The sequence below is a fragment of the Bufo bufo genome, chromosome 3, assembly GCF_905171765.1.
Source record: "Bufo bufo chromosome 3, aBufBuf1.1, whole genome shotgun sequence".
NCBI lineage: Eukaryota > Metazoa > Chordata > Amphibia > Anura > Bufonidae > Bufo > Bufo bufo.
In genome coordinates, this window is record NC_053391.1 from 559669387 (window position 1) to 559695692 (window position 26306).

Consider the following 26306-nt stretch of genomic DNA (forward strand, 5'->3'; position numbering starts at 1 on the left):
TAAGGATTTAGATATTTGTACAGAATGAATTCCCTCAAGAGCTATGACAATATCTACCAGTCAACTTGAAACGTGGAAAAATGTATTGGTCTTTAAGGTTTTAAGCGAAATATACTACATCAGCTCATAACTGCTACATTGTGTCACATAAAGGGTCTATCAGTCATATGTTTATGATTATGGTTTCTGCATATTGATAAATGATGGCACACAATTAAATACACACACTATTCACCTTAGGCTACTTTCACACTGCTGTCTTGGCTTTCCATTTGGGAGATCCGTTCAGGGCTCTCACAAGTGGTCCAAAACAGATCAGTTTTGCCCTAATGCATTCTGAATGGATAAGGATCCGCTCAGAATGCATCAGTTTGCATCAGTTCAGTCTCCATTGCGCTTTGGAGGCGAACACCAAAACGCTGCTTGCAGCGTTTTGGTGTCCGTCTGATGAAACTGAGCCAAACAGATCCGTCCTGGCACACAATGTAAATAAATGGGGACGGATCCGTTTTCACTGACACAATCTGGCACAATAGAAAACGGATCTGTCCTCCATTGACTTTCAATAGTGTTCAAAACGGATCCGTCTTGGCTATGTTAAAGATAATACAAACGGATCCGTTCTGAACGGATGCAGACGGTTGTATTATCTGAACGCATCTGTCTGTGCAGATCCATGACGGATCCCCACCAAACACAAGTATAAAAGTAGCCTTATTCATATGTGATATTTGCCCCGGGTTTAGTCCCCCATGCTCCCATATCCTGCAAAGACAACAAAAGATGGGACACTCTTTATGATCTCCAACATGAAAAGCTGATAACCAGCAAATATAAATAGGTTCTGCAGACAAAAAAAAAAAAAAAAGCCCTGATCTCTGGCCACCTGTGGTAGAATTTTCTGTGGTCACTCAGATGAAGGGAAATAATTTTTTTAACCTCTCCTTTGCTAGATTATTTACCAGTGTCACTGGGCATAATAGCCATTTCTAGCAGAAAAGGGTTTAACATATATCCATACTGTATGTCCTGCAGTTCCCCACTGAGGAAAGTAATATGGAGCAACACTGTAAGTCTTGCAAGTGAAGGGTTACTGTAGCAATGCTCTGCAAGTTTCTGGCAAGGAAAGGGTTCATGAATATATTGTCTGAAGCACTTCCTATTCCTCAGTCAGGATAGATAATAAATCCAGAGAAGGTACTGTATTTGTTTGTGTTTCCACCATGAACTTTCCCACCATCCAACTTTACGTAGACTTCATCCCCCACATCTAAATGAAGTATGACGCTGTTGCTGGCATAGTCATAGTTCTGATCTGCATCCTGAGCGATGGCACTGGCTCGAACCTACAGGAGATGAATGAAAAGAAGAACAATCATAATCCGAAATAGAAACCATATTAGACTCTGCAAGATATTAGGAATGTATGCAATAAAACCTGAACATATGGCAGCGCGTCTGGTTCTAGGTGGTAGCATATACACTACTCACAAAAAGTTAAGGATATTTGGCTTGTGAGTGAAATTTCAGGATGAACCTAAAATGCACTCCTAACCTTTACAGGTGAACTCAAAGTCACCTTCTCTAAACTTGCACATGTCCAACTGTTCAATGTTTCAGTACTTTTTGCACAACTTGCTGTTCTCTAACAAGGAGCTTAACAGCAAAATTCCCAACAGGTGTTTGATCCATGAATCACCCAATACATTTTATGTTTCAATTAAAATTGGTATTTAAATGGCCCTCCTCATCATGCTGTTCACATTTTGATATCATGAGACCAAGATGACACTTAAGTACCTCGCCATTGCTAGGCTTCAAGCAGGATGTTTTCAGATAGAAGTGACCACTGACCTTAGAGTGTCACAGATTGTCATCAGCAGGTTTCAACAGAGATACAGAGAGACTGGAAGAGTCACAGAAAGGCATAGAAGTGGATGTCCTTTGGCCACATCCCAATCTGCTTGATTGTGAGCAATGCTCTGCGCAACCAGATGATGAATGCCACACAACTCCAGGCATTCGATACCGTTTACATCAGCGTGGTCTGCATGCTAGATGACCTGAAAAGGTACCTAACCACACCACCAGGCACAGGCGTCATCGTCTTGCATGGGTCAGAAGGCATCGGCGCTGGTCGAGGGACCAGTTGGCCTCAGTGCTGTTCATTGATGAAAGTCGATTAATGCTGAGCAGAAATGATGGCCGCCAATGATGTTGGAGACGTCAAGGAGAGCACTATTCATTAGCCACTGTTGTCACCAGACAAGCCTTTGGTGGTGGTGGTGGTGTTACAGTGTGAGCAGGTGTGTGTGGTCAATACAGAACTGCCCTACACTTTGTGAATGGTGCAGTGACAAGCCTATACTACTTGAATAACATCATTAATCCAGTCATTGGGCCTCTGCATGAACAACACAGGCCTAATTTCATCTTCATGTACGACAATGTGCCAGCCCTTCGTGGTCGCATCATTAGGGAACTGCTGCTGGAGACTGGATAATTTCAGGATAAACTCGATTCGCCTCGAAGCCGAATTTCCTCGTGCTTCGTGTCTGCGAATCGATTTAACCTCAAATAGTGTAAAAAACAAAAAAATTCTAACTTACCTCCTCCATTTGCTTGCGACGGGCCACCAGCCTCCATCTTGATTGAAGATCTCGGCTGAAATCCAGTGCGTGGTGATGCATGACGCCACCACGCCGGCCTGCGTGATGACGTAATCTTACGCCGCGCGAGATTTCGCTGCAGATCTTCAAGCAAGATGGCGGCGGCAGGCCTGTCGCGAGCAAATGGAGGCGGTAAGTTTGATTTAATTTTTTTTTATTGTTAGCTTTACATACAGTACAGACCAAAAGTTTGGACACACCTTCTCATTCAAAGAGTTTTCTTTATTTTCATGACTATGAAAATTGTAGATTCACACTGAAGTCATCAAAACTATGAATTAACACATCCGGAATTATATACATAACAAACAAGTGTGAAACAACTGAAAATATGTCATATTCTAGGTTCTTCAAAGTAGCCACCTTTTGCTTTGATTACTACTTTGCACACTCCTGGCATTCTCTTGATGAGCTTCAAGAGGTAGTCCCCTGAAATGGTTTTCACTTCACAGGTGTGCCCTCTCAAGTTTAATAAGTGGGATTTCTTGCCTTATAAATGGGGTTGGGACCATCAGTGGCGTTGAGGAGAAGTCAGGTAGATACACAGCTGATAGTCCTACTGAATAGACTGTTAGAATTTGTATTATGGCAAGAAAAAAGCAGCTAAGTAAAGAAAAACGAGTGGCCATCATTACTTTAAGAAATGAAGGTCAGTCAGTCAGCCGAAAAATTGGGAAAACTTTGAAAGTAAGGGCTATTTGACCATGAAGGAGAGTGATGGGGTGCTGCGCCAGATGACCTGGCCTCCACAGTCACCGGACCTGAACCCAATCGAGATGGTTTGGGGTGAGCTGGACCGCAGAGTGAAGGCAAAAGGGCCAACAAGTGCTAAGCATCTCTGGGAACTCCTTCAAGACTGTTGGAAGACCATTTCAGGGGACTACCTCTTGAAGCTCATCAAGAGAATGCCAAGAGTGTACAAAGCAGTAATCAAAGCAAAAGGTGGCTACTTTGAAGAACCTAGAATATGACATATTTCCAGTTGTTTTTACACTTGTTTGTTATGTATATAATTCCACATGTGTTAATTCATAGTTTTGATGCCTTCATAGTCATGAAAATAAAGAAAACTCTTTGAATGAGAAGGTGTGTCCAAACTTTTGGTCTGTACTGTATGTATGAACGTGGCATCTGAGGGGTACAATGACCCGCTACTTACAAATAAAAAATGCCCTTAGTGACTGACTAAGTAATACATCACGAAGCAAATTTTTTTGTAAAATTTGCTGAATCAAACTTTTCAATTATTCGCTCATATCTATCAATAACCTGAGGCAGGGGCGTAGCTAAAAGCTCATGGGCCCTGGTGCAAGAGTTCAGCTTGGGATCCCGTCCCTCAGTGCTTGTTGGCAAGGGGCAGGGGAGCACATATCCTTCTTGCTGCCTGAGGCAAACATTGAAAGGGCACCCGCTCATGCCAAATTCTTAACCTAACCCCTTCCCTCCAGCCATAGGTGTAAATTGACCAGTATGCACTTTCTATAATGCCAGTGTCTTATGTGGCACAAGGGTCTTTGGACCCCCTCAGGCTCCTGGGCCCGGTAGCGACTGCTACCTCTGCAGCCCCTATAGCTACGTCCCTGACCTGAAGGCTGCCCTTCAAGAAGAGTGGGATGCCATGCCTCAGCAGATAATAAGTTGAATTGTGAACAGCATGAGACATCCTTGTCAAGCTATAATTGAAGCTCAAGACCACATGACAAGTTATTGAGACATTGACATTTTTTGTGAGGGTATACCCACCACTGTTGTTGGCTTTTGTTTCAATAAATTGTTTTAGATGAGGAAATCACCATTGCATGCTTCTACTTAAATGCCCAACTTTCATGATATAATATCACTGTAGCGTGAACATTTTCCATAAATTTCTCCCGAAAGCCAAATGTCCCGAACTTTTTCTGAGTAGTGGTGACCACAACTTAGTTATTACAGATAAAGAAGTGGTTACCAGAAAGTAGGTGTCTTGTAAAATGCAGTTCCCCACTATTTATCACAGAATAATGGCAAGGACCTTCAAAAAGAGAAGATACTGAAAAAAAGTATCTGAGAAGATGACAATGATGCTCTTAGGAGTACACTGTTGAACAGTGATGGTCAGTTCGCAGTGTTCGCCAGCGAACACATGCGGGCTGCCATCTTTAGTAAGGTAGACTCACCCGTCCGGCGATGCACAGGTAAGCCCTTACCTGTGCCGGGAGCCGGTCTGAAATCAAATGCAGTCACCGGGAGCAGGCAGTTCCGAGAACAGCCCGATGAAGGCCCCCGGCGGTTGTTCTCGGAACTGCCTGCTCCCGGTGACTGCATTTGATTTCAGACCGGGCTCCCGGTGACTGCATTTGATTTCAGACCGGCTCCCGCCACAGGCACAGGTGAGGGCTTACCTGTGCATCGCCGGATGGGTGAGTCTAAATTACTAAAGATGGCAGCCCGCATGTGTTCGCTGGCGAACACTGCAAACTGACCATCACTGCTGTTGAATATTAAATGTTTTTTTTTCCTATTTACTAAAGACTTTTAAGTGTATATTAAAGGGAACCTGTCACCATGAAAACGCAAAGAAATCTGCAGGAAGCATGTGATATAGCAGGAGGAGCTGAGCAGAGTTATATAGTTTTATGGGTAAAGATTCAGTAAAATTATATTTCATTCATTTAAATCCCTGCTCATTCTGGTCTTTGAAGTCAACAAAGTGGTCCTATCAGTGACTGATAGCCTGACCTTGAATTTAGATAGGTTAAATACAAGTGATACTGAATCTTTCCCCCATAAAGCTATATATCAATCTGCTCAGCTCCTCCTGCTCTATAATTTAATGCCTGCAGCTCACAAGCCATGTTCAATGTGTCAGATTCCCTTTAAAAACCTAGAACTTTATTTTTTTAAAAATCTGTATGCTGAAAATATATATTGATAACCTATTGTCAGGATAGGTCATCAATAGTGTTGAGTGAAGCAAAGCATCCAAAATGGAATTTGATCCAAAGTTTAGGAGAAATTCGATTTGCAAAGAATCCGATTTTCTTTGTGATTCGTGGTAACAAATCATTTTTTTCTTAAAATGGCGGCTACATGTGTTACAAAGTGAAAGTAAGAAGCCGGGGAATGAAAGATCACCCATAATGCCGTGCAGGCAGCTAATAAGCAGCCAGTCAGCCCCTGTGATGTCACAGCCTTTTAAAAGATTCACAGCTTAAGCTGAACATAGGGAGAAACATGACAAGCGCTAGGGACAGTGTTCAAGAAAGCCTATAATTGGAGAATATTGGATAGGGAGACTGCAGGGACAGTGCAGGGGACAGTGTAGGAAGATCATAGGGAGAGTTTTCAAACACTGTAGGGAGAGTATAGGGAGACTACAAGGACATGGCAGGGATAGTGCATGGACTGTAATCTGAAGCTGAAGGGATCCATAGGAGGCAGAACAGTTTGGATCAATCCCTGTGTAGGGCACAGAGCTATCTAACTGAATGATGTCCACCTTGTTTAATAGATCAGCAATTTAATTCTCAAATTGGGGTGAATAACCTGTCTTATTCTACTGTTATGGAGTGTCCACCTTTTTTAATAGATAAACAATTCTATTACGCCTTGATTCTCAAATTGGGGTGATTAACCTGTCTAATTCTACGGTTATTGAGGTGTCCACCTTGTTTAATAGATAAACAATTCCATTAGGCCTTGATTTTCAAATTAGGGTGATTTACCTGTGTTGTTTTACTGTTATTGGGGTGTCCACCTTGTTTAATAGATAAACAATTGTATTATGCCTTGACTCTAAAATTGGGGTGAATAACCTTTCTTGTTCTACTGTTATTGGGGTGTCCACATTGACACATCGACATTGACAGACTTATTTTACATATGCAAAAATGTTGCTGTAGCTGACATAAGTAGCAGCAGAAGAACGGGGGGAGGGCAGCAGCAGCTGCAGCAACAGGCCAGAGCTGCCACTGTCATCCAGCGGTTGTGTTTTGACAACCAATCCCATTGTCCTTGAATGGTTGACTTGGTCTTCATCTCAACTGACATCAGACACAAACGCAGCCAGGAGTTGGTGGGTTGCTCTGACACCACACTTAGTTGGCATGGCCCAGGAACAAACTCTGTGCCCTCACCTGTCCTGAACCTGCCTGTTTCCTTTGCTGCTCCTTCTGCCAGGCAAGTAATGCATGCTGCAGGCTCTGCTCCGCTTTTCAGCAAGGACGAGCTTATTGACAGTATTGACATTCAGCAGCTACTGGTCAGCCCAGATTTGGAGGACAGGTCTGCTGCTTCCTCCTGTAGGCATGCAAGTAGCGACAATGAGAGTCGCGTGGGAGCAAGTGAGGCGAGTGGTCAGGAACTAAGCCATAAGTGACAAACAGATAGTAGTGGATGATGATCACACATGGGAGCAGGTTAAAGAGGGAGCTTGCCTGTGAGACAGTGGCAGGATGACAGCATGCTGCTGAGCCAGCAGGGTGCAAACATTGCTGTGAGCCAGCAGGGTGGCAGTAGTGTGAGATCTGGAGCCAAATGTTCTGGGGCTGGACGTGTACTACTCAGGAACCTACCTCTCTGGAAACATCTAGTCGTGCACGGCTTCATGGAGGCAGCGGCAGGCAGTCATCATGGAGTGGTTGGGGTAAAATACCATAATAATTTTTCATTAAGTCGCCGGAGGATATCAGTGTGTCCATATGTAGGATCTGTGGGCAGAAGGTGAAGTGCGGCCAGGGTGCCAATGTTGGTACCATGGCCCTGCGTCAACAAATGGAGTGTCACCATAAAATGACCTGTAAAAACCATAGCGCTAATGTAGTGGTACAACCTGACATCTCCCAGTGGCTCACCCACCTCTCCAACAGTCAAGCCTACACCACCTCAGCAGAAGTGAGCTGTGTTTCCTTCCCATTGTCTATTGGTCCCGATGCTTCTCCTCCTGATCCTTCTCCTAGTCAGGCTTTTGACCAGCAGTTGATCACCCAGGCGATTGCAAAGAAACAACAGTATGCGTTCACTCATCCATCGAAGCAGAGGCTGAACATGTTCCTGGCCAAGTTGCTGGTACTACAGTCACTCCCTTTCCATTTGGTTGACTTTACACATTTCAGAGAACTGATGTCTTGTGCCGAGCCAAGGTGGAGAGTCCCAAGCCGTCACTACTTCTCTAAAAAAGCTGTACCAGCCCTGCATACGTATGTACAGCAGAAGGTTGGTCAGTCCTTGATCCTGTTGGTGTCTGATACAGTTCATGGCAGCGCAGACGTGTACAGCTATAACTAGGGTCAAGGAAAATATATGTCCTTTACGGCCCACCGGGTAAATGTGGTTCCTGCTCATGCACACCAGCAACTTGGCCAGGTAATGACAATGCCAGTTCCGCATTCTCATGTTGTGATTCCGGCACCATTGTCCTCCTCTGCCTCATCCTCCACCTTGTCCTCAATTTCCATTGTAGGCACAGTTCTGAGTGGTCCTCCAGCATACCACCTTTTTGGAGCACTGCGATGTCACACTGTTCTACACCTGGAGAGCCTGGGCACACAGATTCATACTGGGGAGGAACTGCTCTTCATTCTTCATCAAGAAATTGAATGCTGGCTGTCTCCTTGCCAACTGAAGATTGGAATTATGGTCACCGATAACGGGAAGAACATTCTGCCGATGCAGCATCAAGGAGGGCTAACCCATGCGCCTTGCATGTTTAATATGGTTGTAACTCGGTTCCTGAAGCCTTTCACCCAACTGCAGGACGTCTTAAGAGTGGCCAGGAAACTGTGCATGCACTTCAGCCACTCTTACCGAGCAAAACATGCCCTCCTTGAGCTGCAAAGGCAGAATTGTGTTCCCCAACATCTCCTCATATGTGACGCTTCCACACATTGGAACTCCACATATTGCACTGACTATATAAGCAGAGGAAGGCCGTGAACGATTTCTTGATGAAGTAGGCAGACAGGAGTACTCCCGTGTGCAACTTCAATGTTAGCCAGCACCAGCTCATGCGTGACACCTGCCATTTGCTCAAACCCATTGAGGAGGCCAATTTATTTGTCAGTCACCAGAATTATGGGATAAATGATGTGATTTCACGTGACTCCTTCACGTTCTAAAATTTGACTGGCCAGGGTAAAGGAGACATTGCGCATACATCTCTCGGCCACCTGAGCCCTGTGGGGGCTGAACTGACTGAGCAGGAGGATAAGGATGAGGAGGAGGACATTACTGCCCAGGAATTGTATACAGAAATATGTGGTTTATTTGCCCAAGCAACAGGAGAGGAACAGGAGGATCAGGGGGGAGCATGAGGACTGGAGCTGGAGGGCGATGAGGAAGACCAGGCAGATGACCTTGACAGACCATGGCAGTATGCACTGGAGATGGAGGCTGGGATTCCCTTGCGCAAATGGCCAGATGCATGCTGATTTGCTTGTGTAATGACAGCCTCATTATCACCATTTGGGAGAGCGATGACTTCTGGCTCTCCACGATGTTAAACCCTCACTACTGGGCCAAAATGGGCACCTTTTTTACACCTGCTGAGGGAGATAATAAACTTAACTACAATCAAGACATCCTATGTAGTCAGTTGGGCTGTCACACCGGTGACAGGTTTTAGAAGGTCTGAAAGATTATCTGCACATTAGTGATCTGACAGCCTCTTTTGGTTTTGGTTTCACTTTGTCTGTGTGTTGCTTGTATGTCCACCCCTCCTGTTCAGGTGTGGATCATGTGACCTTTACCTCCCCCTATTTAGTCTGACTTTACCCATCACTCCTTGCTCTGGATAGCTTCATTTGGTTTTTGGAAGAGCTGGAGTGTGGTTCTAGTTGAAGTCCTGTTCATCCATCATCCATCAGCCTCAGAAGTTAAGTGTTCCGTTTGTTGTATTTTGTATTCCCTCCCACCTTTGTTGTTTACTAGGCCTCAGTGAGACTCTGGTTCCTTCACCAGGGAAGGAGCGGGTAGTCTCTGCTTTGTCATTACCATTAGGGCATCCAAGGGCCACCAGGGTTTTCTAGGTTCCTGTGTATGGGCATCTCTACCATCGAGAGGTGCCCATACGGATAGGAGTTAGGGCCAGTAGCAGGGTTTTATAGGTGGTGACCCTTTTCCTTCCCTAGCGGTCAGGCCTAGTGTCTTTTACCTTCCTTCTTGTTGTCTTTTGGTGTTCTCCCCTACTACATCCGTGACATTATCCAGAGCCCATACCGCCATTTTTTATTCTGATCTGTGCAGCTATGGATGCTATGACTGCACTGGTCAAACAGCTGCAGAATCTGACTTTGGAGGTAGCAGACCTCCGTGTGATGGTTTTGCAGATTCAGAGTCCACAGGCTGCTGGTTCCGGTGGTGGGTTCCAGGCCTGCCCTGAACCAAAGGTAGCTCTCCCGGACAGGTTTTCCGGGGGTAGTGACAATTTAATCCGGTTCAGGGAGCCATGTAAATTATACTTTAGGCTGCGTCCATACTCTTCTGGTGATGAGTGTCAACGTGTGGGTATGATTATTTCATTGCTTAAAGAGGACGCCCAATCTTGGGCTTTTTCTCTGCCGACCGGATCACCGTCCCTCCGGTCGGTAGATGAATTCTTTAGAGCCTTCGGTCTTATCTATGATGACCCGGATTGGAACTCTCAGGCCGAGACCAAGTTACGGGGTTTGCGGCAGGGAGAATGTTCTGCGGAGACCTAATGCTCTGAATTTAGGAGATGGGCTACATATACAGAGTGGAACGATTCTGCTCTCCGTAGCCAATTCTGCCAGGGTCTCTCTGAGAGACTGCAGGACGCTTTGGCTTTTCATGAAAATCCTCTGATGAAGGTGGCTGAAAGAAGGAGCACTTGGCATCAGATGTGTATCATCAGCCGGGTGGCAGCATTAGAGTAGTAGCTGAGGCAGGTAGTCAGAAGAAACCAGTCTCTTTTATCAAAGTGTTGGTGTGGCACCATGGATGATCTAGTCTGATGCATCAGGAATTGGTGGTTGGAAATCTTGGCTGATCCACACCTGATTCATCGTGACAAAGGTCAGTCTCTCCACATTTTGGGTGGACAGGTGAGTTCTCCTTGGGGTAACTATGGACCCCGCCACACTAAAAACCCGCTCTAATGCCACACTACTGGCTGGGCAGGACAGCTTTTCCAGGGCAAACTCTGCTAGTTTGCATCCACAAATCCAGTTTGGCTGCCCAGTAGTCCAGCAGATCTTCAATTGGGGTTGGCAGGGTGCTGTCCAAGTATGCCACCACCTGCTGGTTCAGGTCCTGCTCCAGGTCTACCTGCTGCTGGTTAGTAGTTTCTTCACTATGCGGGTGAAGAAAGCTACTCATCAGCGACTGTAGACTCACACTGCTGCTGATGGAGCTGGTACTGCTCCTGCCACCCACCCCTCCCCAGCAGCCATGGCAGTGGAACGTGAGCGCAGAGGGCCCCCCCGGTCAGACCTGCGAGAGGATGGACGATGGCGCAGATAGGCAGTGGCCAACTGACTACATAGGATGTCTCTGTAGTAGTTCAGTTTGTCCTCCCTCTCAGTAGGTGTAAAAAAGGCACCAATTCTGGATCGGTAGAGAGGGTCCAACAAGGTGGAGAGCCAGAAGTCATCTCTCTGCCAAATGGTGACAATTTGACTGTCAGTACCCAAGCAAGTGAGCATGCATCGGGCCATTTGAGCAAGTGACTCGAAGGGACTCCCTGCCTCCATCTCTACTGCATACTGCCACGGTGTGTCTAGGTCCTCTGTCTCATCTTCCTCATTGCCCTGGGGCTCCTCTGGCTGCTCCTGCTCCTCCTCTCCTGTCACCTTAGTAGAAAAACCACCCATTTGGCTACACATTGCCTGTCCTCCAATGTCCTCCTCCACCTCCTCTTCCAGTTTAGCCCCCACAGGGCTCATGCGGCCCTGATCTCTAGTCCCCAGACCAGTCATTGTTACCAGCATCTGTTCCAGGACATGAAGCAGGGGAATGACGTTGTTCAGTCCGTAGTCCTGGCGACTGACAAATAACGTGGCATCCTCAAAGGGCCTGAGCAAATGACAGGTGTCACGCATGAGCTGCCAATGGCTGGCATCGAAGTTAGACAGGGGAGTACTCCTATCCGCTTGCATCATCAATAATTTGTATAGTTGGTCCAACATATGGAGGGTGGACACGGAGCAGTTCCTCCAATGTGTGAATCAGTTTGCCCAAGGACACCGCCGTGCCCTGAACATGTGGTATGCTGGAGGGTCACTGTGACTTGTCCCTGCAGTGGAGGCTGAGGACATGGTGGAGGATGAGGAGGCAGAGGCGGACATTGTCGCAGGACCAACTGTGTGACAAAGTGGAAGCGGAAGCAGCGTCACCTGGCCAAGTTGCTGGTGTGGCTGTGCAGGAACCACATTCACCCAGTGGGCCGTAAAGGACATGTACTGTCCCTGACCGTAGTTACAGCTCCACACGTTGACGATACTGTGCACTTTGGCAGGCACCGATAGGCTCAAGGCCTGGCCCACCTTCTGTTCTACATATTTGTGTAGGGCTGGTACTGCCTTTTTTGCAAAGAAATGACAGCTTGGGACTCTCCACCTCGGCTTGGCACAAGCCATCAGTTCTCTGAAAGGTGCAGAGTCCACCACTTCGAAAGGGAGGGACTGCAGCACCAACAACTTCGACAGGAGTACGTTCAGCTTCTGCACCGTTGTATGCGTGCACGCATACTGCTGTCTCTTTGCAATCGCTTTGGTGATCGATTGCTGGCGGAATGACTGACGAGGAGTAGGAGCAGGAGCATCTGGACAAGCAGAAGATGGGAATGACAGACAGCTTCCTTCGGCTGAGGTGGTGGAGCCTTGACTGGCTGAAACCGGGTGCGTGCCACTGGGTGATTAGTGATGGACGAACATCAGCCGGGACGATTCGCGAACGCACGTTCACAATGAAATGTTCGCGAACCGCTTGTTCGCAGCAGGCCCTATTCACTTTAATGGCAGGCGAACCTGATAAACCTTCAGGCCATATTTGCAGCCAGCAAACACTTACTAGAAGTACACAAATAGTCCCACAACATGGACAGTGATATACCAGAGGGGGATCATTGGCAAAAATCCCCACAAAAAATATGTATTTTAATGAGGGGCCATTTTTATGCGTCTTAAAGGGAAACTCTCAAAAATGTGCCCTGCTGGAGCCTAGAAAGATTTTATATACAAATGTGCAGCACTCTATGTTTTTGTATCCTGCAGAGTCTATTAAAAAAATGCATACGTTAATGTAAATTTTTCTCTACCATGGAACTGTATGGTGAACGGACGCCATTGTACGGCATCAGTCTGAGGCATCTGTTAACGCATAAATTTTTGGTATGCATTAAATGGATGGCAAAAATAGGATGTAAACCCAGCCCTAGTGTCAGAATAAGCACCAGTACACAGCGGAGCAGCGTGGCGGTGAGGGGAGGGTGCCATGTACTGACAGAGCGCTACCTGGTCCTGGTGGTCAGGGATGAGGACTGTGTTTCCCAAGGATCATTTTCTACTGGGAAATACAGGGCACAGTATAATACACTAGAATCTATATAATATAAAGATATTAGCCCTACCCCCGAATAATAATACAATTAGGTGGTCATTTATTATATACACTGCTCAAAAAAATAAAGGGAACACAAAAATAACACATCCTAGATCTGAGTTAATTAAATATTCTTCTGAAATACTTTGTTCTTTACATAGTTGAATGTGCTGACAACAAAATCATACAAAAATAAAAAAATGGAAATCAAATTTTTCAACCCATGGAGGTCTGGATTTGGAGTCACACTACAGGCTGATCCAACTTTGATGTAATGTCCTTAAAACAAGTCAAAATGAGGCTCAGTAGTGTGTGTGGCCTCCACGTGCCTGTATGACCTCCCTACAACGCCTGTGCATGCTCCTGATGAGGTGGCGGACGGTCTCCTGAGGGATCTCCTCCCAGACCTGGACTAAAGCATCTGCCAACTCCTGGACAGTCAGTGGTGCAACGTGACGTTGGTGGATAGAGAGAGACATGATGTCCCAGATGTGCTCAATTGGATTCAGGTCTGGGGAACGGGCGGGCCAGTCCATAGCATCAATGCCTTCATCTTGCTGGAACTGCTGACACACTCCAGCCACATGAGGTCTAGCATTGTCTTGCATTAGGAGGAACCCAGGGCCAACCACACCAGCATATGGTCTCACAAGGGGTCTGAGGATCTCATCTCGGTACCTAATGGCAGTCAGGCTACCTCTGGCGAGCACATGGAGGGCTGTGCGGCCCTCCAAAGAAATGCCACCCTACACCATTACTGACCCAATGCCAAACCGGTCATGCTGGAGGATGTTGCAGGCAGCAGAACGTTCTCCGCGGCGTCTCAAGACTCTGTCACGTCTGTCACATGTGCTCAGTGTGAACCTGCTTTCATCTGTGAAGAGCACAGGGCGCCAGTGGCGAATTTGCCAATCTTGGTGTTCTCTGGTAAATGCCAAACGTCCTGCACGGTGTTGGGCTGTAAGCACAACCCCCACCTGTGGACGTCGGGCCCTCATATCACCCTCATGGAGTCTGTTTCTGACCGTTTGAGCAGACACATGCAAATTTGTGGCCTGCTGGAGGTCATTTTGCAGGGCTCTGGCAGTGCTCCTCCTGTTCCTCCTTGCACAAAGGCGGAGGTAGCGGTCCTGCTGCTGGGTTGTTGCCCTCCTACGGCCTCCTCCACGTCTCCTGATGTACTGACCTGTCTCCTGGTAGCGCCTCCATGCTCTGGACACTATGCTGACAGACACAGCAAACCTTCTTACCACAGCTCGCATTGATGTGCCATCCTGGATAAGCTGCACTACCTGAGCCACTTGTGTGGGTTGTAGACTCCGTCTCATGCTACCACTAGAGTGAAAGCACCGCCAGCATTCAAAAGTGACCAAAACATCAGCCAGGAAGCATAGGAACTGAGAAGTTGTCTGTTGTCACCACCTGCAGAACCACTCCTTTATTGGGGGTGTCTTGCTAATTGCCTATAATTTCCACCTGTTGTCTATCCCATTTGCACAACAGCATGTGAAATTGATTGTCACTCAGTGTTGCTTCCTAAGTGGACAGTTTGATTTCACAGAAGTATGATTGACTTGGAGTTACATTGTGTTGTTTAAGTGTTCCCTTTATTTTTTTGAGCAGTGTACAGTCGTGGCCAAAAGTTTTAAGAATGACACAAATATTAGTTTTCACAAAGTTTGCTGCTAAACTGCTTTTAGATCTTTGTTTCAGTTGTTTCTGTGATGTAGTGAAATATAATTACACGCACTTCATACGTTTCAAAGGCTTTTATCGACAATTACATGACATTTATGCAAAGAGTCAGTATTTGCAGTGTTGGCCCTTCTTTTTCAGGACCTCTGCAATTCGACTGGGCATGCTCTCAATCAACTTCTGGGCCAATTCCTGACTAATAGCAAGCCATTGTTTCATAATCACTTCTTGGAGTTTGTCAGAATTAGTGGGTTTTTGTTTTTCCACCCGCCTCTTGAGGATTGACCACAAGTTCTCAATGGGATTAAGATCTGGGGAGTTTCCAGGCCATGGAACCAAAATGTCAACGTTTTGGTCCCCGGGCCACTAAGTTATCACTTTTGTCTTATGGCACGGTGCTCCATCGTGCTGGAAAATGCATTGTTCTTCACCAAACTGTTGTTGGATTGTTGGAAGAAGTTGCTGTTGGAGGGTGTTTTGGTACCATTCTTTATTCATGGCTGTGTTTTTGGGCAAAATTGTGAGTGAGCCCACTCCCTTGGATGAGAAGCAACCCCACACATGAATGGTCTCAGGATGCTTTACTGTTGGCATGACACAGGAATGATGGTAGCGCTCACCTTTTCTTCTCCGGACAAGCCTTTTTCCAGATGCCCCAAACAATCGGAAAGAGGCTTCATCGGAGAATATGACTTTGCCCCAGTCCTCAGCAGTCCATTCACCATACTTTCTGCAGAAGATCAATCTGTCCCTGATGGTTTTTTTTGGAGAGAAGTGGCTTCTTTGCTGCCATCTTCCAAAAGTCTTCACCTCACTGTGCGTGCAGATGAGCTCACACCTGCCTGCTGCCATTCCTGAGCAAGCTCTGCACTGGTGGCACTCCGATCCCGCAGATGAATCCTCTTTAGGAGACGATCCTGGCGCTTGCTGGACTTTCTTGGATGCCCTGAAGCCTTCTTAACAAGAATTGAACCTCTTTCCTTGAAGTTCTTGATGATCCTATAAATTGTTGATTGAGGTGCAATCTTAGTAGCCGCAATATCCTTTCCTGTGAAACCATTTTTATGCAACGCAATGATGGCTGCACGCGTTTCTTTGCAGGTCACCATGGTTAACAATGGAAGAACAATGATTTCAAGCATCACCCTCCTTTTAACATGTCAAGTCTGCCATTTTAACCCAATCAGCCTGACATAATGATCTCCAGCCTTGTGCTCGTCAACATTCTCACCTGAGTTAACAAGACAATTACTGAAATGATCTCAGCAGGTCCTTTAATGACAGCAATGAAATGCAGTGGAAAGGTTTTTTTGGGATTAACTTAATTTTCATGGCAAAGAAGGACTATGCAATTCATCTGATCACTCTTCATAACATTCTGGAGTATATGCAAATTGCTATTATAAAAACTTAAGCAGCAACTTTTCCAATTTCCAATATTTATGTAATTCTCAAAACTTTTGGCCACGACTGTAGATATACATCTATGTTAGGCGAATTTCTGATACAGATTGTGGGCAAAGGTCCTTAGCACCGCAATCTGCATATTTTTCCCGCCCATACCAGGCCTAAAAAAGGATGACGTTGGCAGGGAAAGGGATACAGTTATGGCCATCCAGTTATTGGATACCACCGCCATACATTGACCAGATAACACCTCTGTACAGTGACCGGATAACACCGCCTTAACGTGACCAGATAAAAGGGTATGAGATGGCACAGAACAGGAAATGACTAGGGGCACTGAACAGGGTATGGTAAGAGGGCACAATGCAGGGTATGAGGGGGCACAGTATGGGGTGAGGGGCACAGTCACATGACCCTGTGACATTAGAAGGTCCTTATGCTGAATGCGGTTCATACGCCACCATAATGAGAGGCAGAGGAGTGAGACAAGGGTGTGACAGAATAAATATGTAACTGTCGGCCAGTACAGGCCCCAAAAAATAGGCAATAGGCATTCACCTCACAGCAAAGAACTTTGGATTCTTTGGCTGGAGGTACATTAGGCGGTCATAGAGTAAAAATGTAACTGTCGGCCAGTGCAGGCCCCAAAAATTAGGCAATAGGCATTCACCTGACAGCAAAGAACTTTGGATTCTGTGGCTGGAGGTACATTAGGAGGTCACAGGATAAATATGTAACTGTCGGCCAGTATAGGCCCCAAAAATTAGGCAATAGGCAAAGGCATTCACCTGACAGCAACGAACTTTGGATTCTGTGGCTGGAGGTACATTAGGCGGTCACAGGATAAAAATTTAACTGTCGTGCAGTACAGTCCCCAAAAATTAGGCAATAGGCATTCACCCGACAGCAAAGAACTTTGGATTCTGTGGCTGGAGGTACATTAGCCGGTCACAGGATAAAAATGTAACTGTCGGCCAGTACAGGCCCCAAATATAGGCATTCACCTGACATAAAAGGCCTTTTATGCCACTGTATATACATAAGGCAAGGATCATTCTTTGTTCTGTGTGGTGGCGGATATGTGTCGGCTGGTATGAGGAAATTCAATTACACGTGGTCATCACAGGTGTTGAATTCCTCCGCGATCCATGCCTCTTTCATTATTAAAAATGTGAGGTAGTCCACACTGTCGTGAGCTAGGCGAGTGCGCTTATCTGTCACGATCCCCCCTGCTACGCTGAACGTCCTTTCGGACAGGACACTCGACGAGGGGCAAGTCAAGAGTTCCATGGCAAATTGTGCCAGCTATGGCCACAGGTCAAGCCTGCACACCCAGTAGTCAAGGGATCCCTTGCTTCTCAGAGCATCCACATTGGCCATTAACCCGATGTAGTCGAACACCTGTCGGTCTAGGCGTTCCCTGAGGCTGGATACGGAGGGCGGCTGTCGAGAGTTTGGCTGCAAGAATGATCTCATATCCGAAGTGACTAACCGCTCTCTTTTTGCAGGCGCGGTAGGATTGGTACCTGCACCTGTTTCGCTGTGGGTGGAAATTCCTCTGCCAGTGCCACAACAGCAGAATGCAGCATCTGTCGCAACAAGGCCTGCAAATGCTGCATTCTGACAGCCCTCTGTGATGCTGGTAACATGTCCGCCATTTTGTGTTTGTATCGGGGGTCTTAGTACGTTGCCACCCAGTATAGGTCCTTGACCTTTATGCTTTTTATAAAGGGGTCCCTCTTCAAACACTGGAGCATAAAGGCCCCCTTTTGCACTAAATTGGAAGCAGTGGAGCGCCCTGGCTCCTGCTCATCGCCCAGAAGAATGTCGTCCTCGGTCTCCTCTCCCCATCCACGGACAACACCAGCGATCCCCGAAAAGTTTAAAGCCTGCTGTTCTTGCTCCTCCTCCTCCTCCCCCCAGGCACCATCCTCCTCTGACTCCTCTTCAGACTCCTGCTGACTTATCTCAGATGGAGTAGCCCCCCTGGGAATTCATTCAGCCTTGCGACTTCTTCATCTTCCAGCTCCTGCTCCTCGACGGCTTGATCAATGACATGACGTAATGCACACTCCAGAAAGAAGGCGTAAGGTACGATGTCACTGATGGCGCCCTGGCTGCGACTGACCAGTTTGGTGATCTCATTAACTGGCCGCAGCAGTCTGCATGCGTCGCGCATGAGCAGCCACTGGCGTGGCAAAAAGAAACCAAGCTCCCCAGAACCTGTCCTGCCGCAGAGTTTGTACAGGTAGTCGTTAACGGCATGTTTCTGCTGGAGCAGCCTATCAAGCATATACAAGGTGGAGTTCCAGCGCGTCGGGCAGTCACAAATTAGACATCTGACGGGCAAGTGGTGTCGCCGCTGAATGTCAGCAAGGCGAGCCATCACCGTGTAAGATCTTCTAAAATGGCCAGAATTTTTCCTGGCCTGCCGCAAGACATCCTGGACCCCGGGGTATTTGGCAACAAATTGCTCCACGACTAAGTTCAGGACGTGTGCCATGCATGGCACGTGTGTCATTTTGCCCTGTTTCAGCACGCTCATCAGATTGGCACACCACTTTACCAACTATCTAATTGATAGGGGTTAGCCACTGATCGGCCTGTGACTGCAGAGCTGAAAGCAGTGCAGGACCAGTGTGGCTCTTGGCTTCCAGGCACAACAGCCGGAGCACAGCATGGCAACGTCTCACCTAGCACGTCGAATAGGTTCTGGGGAGCTTGGGGGGTGCAGCGGAAGAGGCAGTAGCAGTGGAAAAGGAGGAGTCAGCCAAGGAGGAGGCGGAGGATGGAGTAGGAAGAGGAGAAGAAGAGGCAGGCCTGCATGCAATCTGTGGCGATAACATCAAATCCAGACGGGTGCCACGGGTTACATGCTTGATGGCCGTCAGAAGTTTCACCCAGTGGGCAGTAAAAGTTATGTACCTTTCCTTCCAAGGACCTTCCATTGTGGTGTGCCAAAGGCCACAATTTTTCAAAAGGCCTCTGAGTCCACCAATTTATATGGTAATAGTTGGCGGGCTAGCAGTTCCGACAAGCCAGCGGTCAGGCGTTGGGCAAGAGGATTATCCGGCGTCATAATTTTTTACACTCGAACATTTGTCCATGGAAGTCTGCCTTGTGCCAGATGAACGCGACGACGGCATGGTGGAAGGTGGATTGGAGGACAAATGGGAGGAGAGAGGAGAAGGAGAAGATGCAAGACGTGGAGCGTCGGGAGTATGGCTTTGTGGGTTCTGTCGGCGTTGCTCCCACTGGGCTCGGTGATGGGAGGACACGTGCCTTCTTAAGGCGGTCGTCCCTAGGTGAGTGTTGGGCTTACCGCGACTTATGCACTGACAGCAGCTTACTAACAACTGATTGAGGCCTTCCATATATCAGCTTCCACAAAAAAGTGATAGAGGTTTTCCATATACCTGCGTCCACAAAATACAGATTGCGGGTTTTGATATACATGCTTCAACTAACAACTGTTTGAGGCCTGACATATCAGCTAACACACAATAGTGATAGAGGTTTTCTATATACCTGCATCCACAAAATTACTGCTTGAGGGTGATATAGCAGCTTCAACCAACAACTGATTGAGGACTGCCATATATCAGCTTCCACAACATAGTGATAGAGGTTTTCCATATACCTGCATCCACAAAATTACTGCTTGAGGGTGATATATCAGCTTCAACTAACAACTGATTGAGGCTTTCCACATATCAGCTTCCACAAAATATTGATAGAGGTTTTCCATATACCTGCGTCCACAAAATACAGATTGCGGGTTTTGATAGACCTGCTTCAACTAACAACTGATTGAGGCCTGCCATATATCAGCTCCCACAAAATAGAAATATTACTATTTTGTGGGAGATGATATATGGAAGGCTTCAATCAGTTGTTAGTTGAAGCTGGTATATCACCCTCAAGCAATAATTTTGTGGACAGAGGTATATGGAAAACCTCTATCACTATTTTGTGGAAGTTGATATATGGCAGGCCTCAATCAGTTTATAGTTAAAGCAGGTCTATCAAAACCCACAATCTGTATTTTGTGGACGCAGATTTATGGAAAACCTCTATCACTATTTTGTGGAAGCTGACATGTGGAAAGCCTCAATCAGTTGTTAGTTGAAGCTGGTATATCACCCTCAAGCAGTAATTTTGTGGACGCAGGTATATGGAAAACCTCTATTACTATTTTGTGGGAGCTGATATATGGCAAGCCTCAATCAGTTGTTAGTTGAAGCTGGTATATCACCCTCAAGCAGTAATTTTGTGGACGCAGGTATATGGAAAACCTCTATCACTAATTTGTGGAAGCTGATATATGGCAGGCCTCAATCAGTTGTTAGTTGAAGCTGGTATATGACCCTCAAGCAATAATTTTGTGGACACAGGTATATTGAAAACTTCTATCACTATTTTGTGGAAGCTGCTATATGGCAAGTGTTATGCAAGCGGGTTTGGCCCCACTGCGCCACTGACTGGGTATACTCCAGAGGGGCGTAACTAAGCAGCTACCTGGTATTCACTAGAGCCCCTGATGGTGGGGACAGGCTTGGGCTGTAGGGTAGCTGCCAGGTGCCACTCCAGAGTAGTCCCCAAGTCAGTGGCAGCTGACCAGGGGGTCAGAGTGCTCGGTGAAAGCACCGAGGGGACTTACGAGGCCTGGAGGTGCGGGTCAGGACAGGCGGCAATCAAGCAAAGTCAGCAAACAAAATCCGAGGTCAGGGGCAGGCAGCAAACAGGCAAAGTCCATAAACGAAGTCCGAGGTCAGAGGCAGGTGGCAGAAAGCAAAGTCCAGGAGTACAATAGCAGGATTCGGTACACAGGAAGGCAGACAAGATAAACACCTTTGCACAGGAACTAGACAAGCTAGACACTGAGGTTTCTCAGGCAACTTCCTGTAGTAGGAAGTGCCTTTAAATACCTGCTGCAATCCGGCCATTGGCTGCTGAGACAGAGGGCGTGTATGTGTTGCCGCATATTAAAGAGAGACACACCCACGCCAGTTTCAGCACCAGTGCAAGTCTCCAGCAGCAAGGAAACACTGGCATGGATCACATGTAGCAGAGTTAAGTTAGTTGCTGCACATTTTTGTCAGCTGGGCAGCAGGAGGGAAAAGAGGGAGCTGATATATGGCAGGCCTCAATCAGTTTTTAGTTGAAGCAGGTCTATCAAAACCCACAATCTGTATTTTGTGGATGCGGGTATATGGAAAACCTCTATCACTATTTTGTGGAAGCTGATATGTGGAAAGCCTCAATCAGTTGTTAGTTGAAGCTGGTATATCACCCTCAAGCAATAATTGTTTGGACGCAGGTATATGGAAAACCTCTATTACTATTTTGTGGGAGCTGATATATGGCAGGCCTCAATCAGTTGTTAGTTAAAGCTGGTATATCACCCTCAAGCAGTAATTTTGTGGACGTAGGTATATGGAAAACTTCTATTACTATTTTGTGGGAACTGATATATGGCAGACCTCAATCAGTTGTTAGTTGAAGCAGGTATATCAAAACCCGCAATCTGTGTTTTGTGGATGTAGGTTTATGAAGACCTCCATCACTATTTTGTGTTAGCTGATATATGGAATACCTCAATCAGTTGTTAGTTGAAGCTGGAATATCACCCTCAAGCAGTAATTTTGTGGACGCAGGTATATGGAAAACCTCTATCACTATTTTGTGGAAGTTGATATATGGAAAGCCTCAATCAGTTGTTAGTTGAAGCTGGTATATCACCCTCAAGCTGCGATTTTGTAGACGCAGGTATATGGAAAACCTCTATCACTATTTTGTGGAAGCTGATATATGTCAGGCCTCAATCAGTTGTTAGTTGAAGCTGGTGTATCAAAACCCACAACCTGTATTTTGTGGACACAGGTATATGGAAAACCTCTATAACTATTTTGTGGAAGCTGATATGTGGAAAGCCTTAATCAGTTGTTAGTTGAAGCTGGTATATCACCCTCAAGCAGTAATTCTGTGGACACAGGTATATGTAAAACCTCTATCACTATTTTGTGGAAGCTGATATGTGGAAAGCCTCAATCAGTTGTTAGTTGAAGCTGGTATATCACCCTCAAGCAGTAATTTTGTAGACGCAGGTATAAGGAAAACCTCTATTACTATTTTGTGGAAGCTGATATATGGCAGGCCTCAATCAGTTGTTAGTTGAAGCTGGTATATCACCCTCAAGCAGTAATTTTGCGGACGCAGGTATATGGAAAACCTCTATCACTTTTTTGTGGAAGCTGATATATGGCAGGCCTCAATCAGATGTTAGTTGAAGCAGGTATATCAAGACCCGCAATCTGTATTTTGTGGACGCAGGTATATGGAAAACCTCTATCACTATTTTGTGGAAGCTGATATATGGAAGGCCTCAATCAGTTGTTAGTTGATTCTGGTATATCACCCTCAAGCAATAATTTTGTGGACACAGGTATATGGAAAACCTCTAGCACTATTTTGTGGAAGCTGATATATGGCAGGCCTCAATCAGTTGTTAGTTAAAGCAGGTATATCAAAACCCGCAATCTGTATTTTGTGGACGCAGGTATATGGAAAACCTCTATCACTATTTTGTGGAAGCTGATATATGGAAGGCCTCAATCAGTAGTTAGTTGAATCTGGTATATCACCCACAAGCAGTAATTTTGTGGACGCAGGTATATGGAAAACCTCTATCACTATTTTGTGGAAGCTGATATATGGAAGGTCTTAATCAGTAGTTAGCTGAATCTGGTATATCACCCACAAGCAGTAATTTTGTGGACGCAGGTAATATGGAAAACCTCTATTACTAAGTTATATAGGAGAGAAAGAGAGACAGGAGGCAGCGCCTCGTGTGTATTTCCATTTGCTACAAGATCGCAATAGATAATATATTGCGCTTACCATATGATGTTGTGATGAGTCACAACACCTTTATTTTGCCTTGCTGGTATTTTCCCGTCCAGCTTGCGGGGAATCTACTCTGCTGCCAAGGTCTTTGCCCTTACCGCTGTAGCGGTTTTCAGGAATGAGAAACAGTAGTAAAAAGGAAGAAACACAGGACCTTTTCACGGTGCTGATGCAGAAGACGTGGGACCAGAAGGGTATCAGTAAAACAGTAACAATTCTTTATTCCAGGTCTATGCGATTCAGGGGCGAACAGCCCCCTTCATCAGGGCAATAAAACATTTACAGTGTGTATAATGGTGTGTGTTTACTTATACTTTGTTTGGGCGCGCTATTATCGGGAAGCCAGCGGGAGTGAGAGTGAAGGGGGAGGGGGAGGAGAGGATGTTTGTGGGCTGTGTTTTCCCTGAGAGACAGCGCTGCTACATCGTAGTGGGCGCAGGCTGTGGGCGGAGTGCCGGCTGTATAGTCACTTGATGGATGGTAAACAAGAATGCTGGTGAGTAATGGTTTACCTGAATGTCAGTGCTCACTGTGTGGTTAAACGGGAGCGATTAGGGGTGAAACAACTGCCCCGATTACTCTAAAGGTTAATAGTGTGGAGAGTTTGGCAGTAGGCGGGGTCAAGGTCCAGATGTCAGACGGAGCTTTGTCTGGGCTCTGAGTTCTTCTATGGACCATCCCTGCAGGTAGTATATCAGCTGGACTGGAGCTTGCTATGTGGTGGGAGTGAGTGAATTATTACTAATATGTCAGCGCTCCGTGTGCAGCTGAGAGGGAGCAATCACGGGCGGATGTTTTTCCAGAGTGTTTTATGTAGAGTTATATGGAGTTATATATGGGTTATGCAGAGGTACCTGTGGCAAGCTGGACCATCATCTGAGCCACGGTTCTCCCAGGCCACTTTATGGCGACGCTGCATATGTTGACGCAGGGCCGTAGTGCCAACATTGGCAGCCTGGCCACGCTTCACCTTCTGCCCACATATTCTACATATGGCCGCGTTAACCTCTTCTGGCAGCTTAATAAAACCGCTGAGTAGCTGATTTCCCCCCCAACAGTCCCCACTGACTGACTGCTACTGCCGCTACCACCGTGAACCCATGCACCACTACTTCCCGGGCAGGTAGGCTGCTGCGAAGCAGGTGGTCTACCCCATGCACTTTTTGCTCCCGACCTCCCACTGCTGCCACCCTACTGACTCTCAGCCATGCTACCACCCTTCTGGCTCAGCCTCTGCCTCACGGGCAAGCTGCCACCCTCTTCTCCTGATGATGACGAAGCCCCTTCTGCACTAGCTCCCAAGTGCGATCGGCTTTATTATCATTGAGTAGTGTCTGCACATCACTGATGTTCTCCTCAACGGTCTCTGGGTTAGAAGCCTGACTGCTCACAACACCACCTCCCATGCCTCTCTCCTCATCACTACTTGCCCTCCTAGCGGAGGAAGCGGCGGATGTCTCCTCCAGATCTTGGCTGGGCATTAGCTGCTGACTGTCCTCTAGTAGCTCGTCCTCGCTGTATAGTGGAGCAGAGCCCACAGCATACATAACTTCTCTGGCTGAGGCAACAGAAAAGAACAGAGGCAAGTTGAGGACAGGTGACGAACCCACCGACTGTTGGCTGGGGGTGTGTCTGATGTCACTTGGGATGAAGTGGATGACCGAGTTAACCAATCAAGAACTGCTGGGTTGCTGGTCAAGACATGACTGCTAGATGACACCGGGAGCTCAGGCATCTCGATGCGACTACTTCTGCCACACCCCCTTACTCTGCTGCCACCTCTGCCTGCTCCAGAAACATTTAGGCCTCTTCCCCTCCTCTGTGCATGGCCTGGCACTTCTCTGTCTGACATACTTTTAGCTGAACTAAATAAATTAAAAGCAAATTAAAACACCCCTAAAAGCGACGAATATATTTAGGCCACTAAACTCTTTTGCCGCAAATAACTGCAACAGTGAACTGAGAATATATTTTTCTTTGTGTACTGAAATAGGCCACTAAACGCTTTTAGCAGAAATAAATGCACCAGTGAGGTGTGTATATATTTTATTTTCTGTACTAAAATAGGCCACTAAATGCTTTTGCCACAAATGAGTGCACCAGTGGTGCTTATATTTTTTCTTTCTATAATGAAATAGGCCACTAAATACTTTTGACACAAATAAGTGCACCAGTATATGTTTTTCTTTCTGTACTGAAATAGGACAGTAAATGCTTTCAACACATATATAACTGCAGAAGTGAACTGACAATATATTTTTCTTTTTGTACTGAAATTGGCAAATAAACGCTTTTAGCAGAAATAAATGCGCAAGAGAAGTGTGTATGTATTTTTCTTTCTGTACTGAAATAGGCCGATAAACGCTTTTGCCACAAATAACTGCACCAGTGAAGTGCCTATATATTTTTCTTTCTGTACTGAAATAGGCCACTAAACGTTTTTACCAGAAATAAATGCACCAGTGAAGTGCGTATATATTTTTCTTTCTGTACTGAAATAGGCTACTAAACGCTTTTTACACATATAACTGCAGAAGTGAAATGAGAATATATTTTTCCTTTTGCACTGAAATAGGCCACTAAACGCTTTTATCACAAATAACTGCACCAGTAAAGTGCGTATATATTTTTCTTTCTGTACTGAAATAGGCCACTAAACGCTTTTACCAGAAATAACTGCACCAGTGAAGTGCGTATATATTTTTCTTTCTGTACTGAAATAGGCCAGTAAACTCTCACAAATATATGCAACAGTGAAGTGCATATATTTTTTTCCTTTTTGTACTGAAATAGGACCCTGAACCCTTTCACCACATATAACTGCAGAAGTGAAATGCGTATACATTTTTCCTTTTTGTACTTAAATAGGCCTCTAAACTCTTTCACAAATAAATGCAACAGTAAAGTACGTGCGTATATATTTTTCTTTCTGTACTGAAATAGGCCACTAAACGCTTTTACCAGAAATAAGTGCACCAGTGAAGTGTGTATATTTTTTTCCTTTTTGTATTGAAATAGGACACTGAACGCTTTCACCACATATAACTGCAGAAGTGAAATGCATATATATTTTTCCTTTTTGTACTTAAATAG

General features: G+C 46.0%; 1 protein-coding gene across 1 annotated transcript in view; it reads right to left on the bottom strand.

The window, feature by feature from the left end:
• Positions 1–612: 612 nt before the first annotated feature.
• Positions 613–26306, bottom strand: part of C1QL4 (complement C1q like 4) — a 164073-nt gene continuing 138379 nt past the window's right edge. Inside the window, exon 2 of the mRNA XM_040425539.1 lies at positions 613–1346. Coding sequence (XP_040281473.1) covers positions 1167–1346 — 180 coding nt within the window. The 3' untranslated portion in view covers positions 613–1166. The remainder of the gene's footprint in view (positions 1347–26306) is intronic.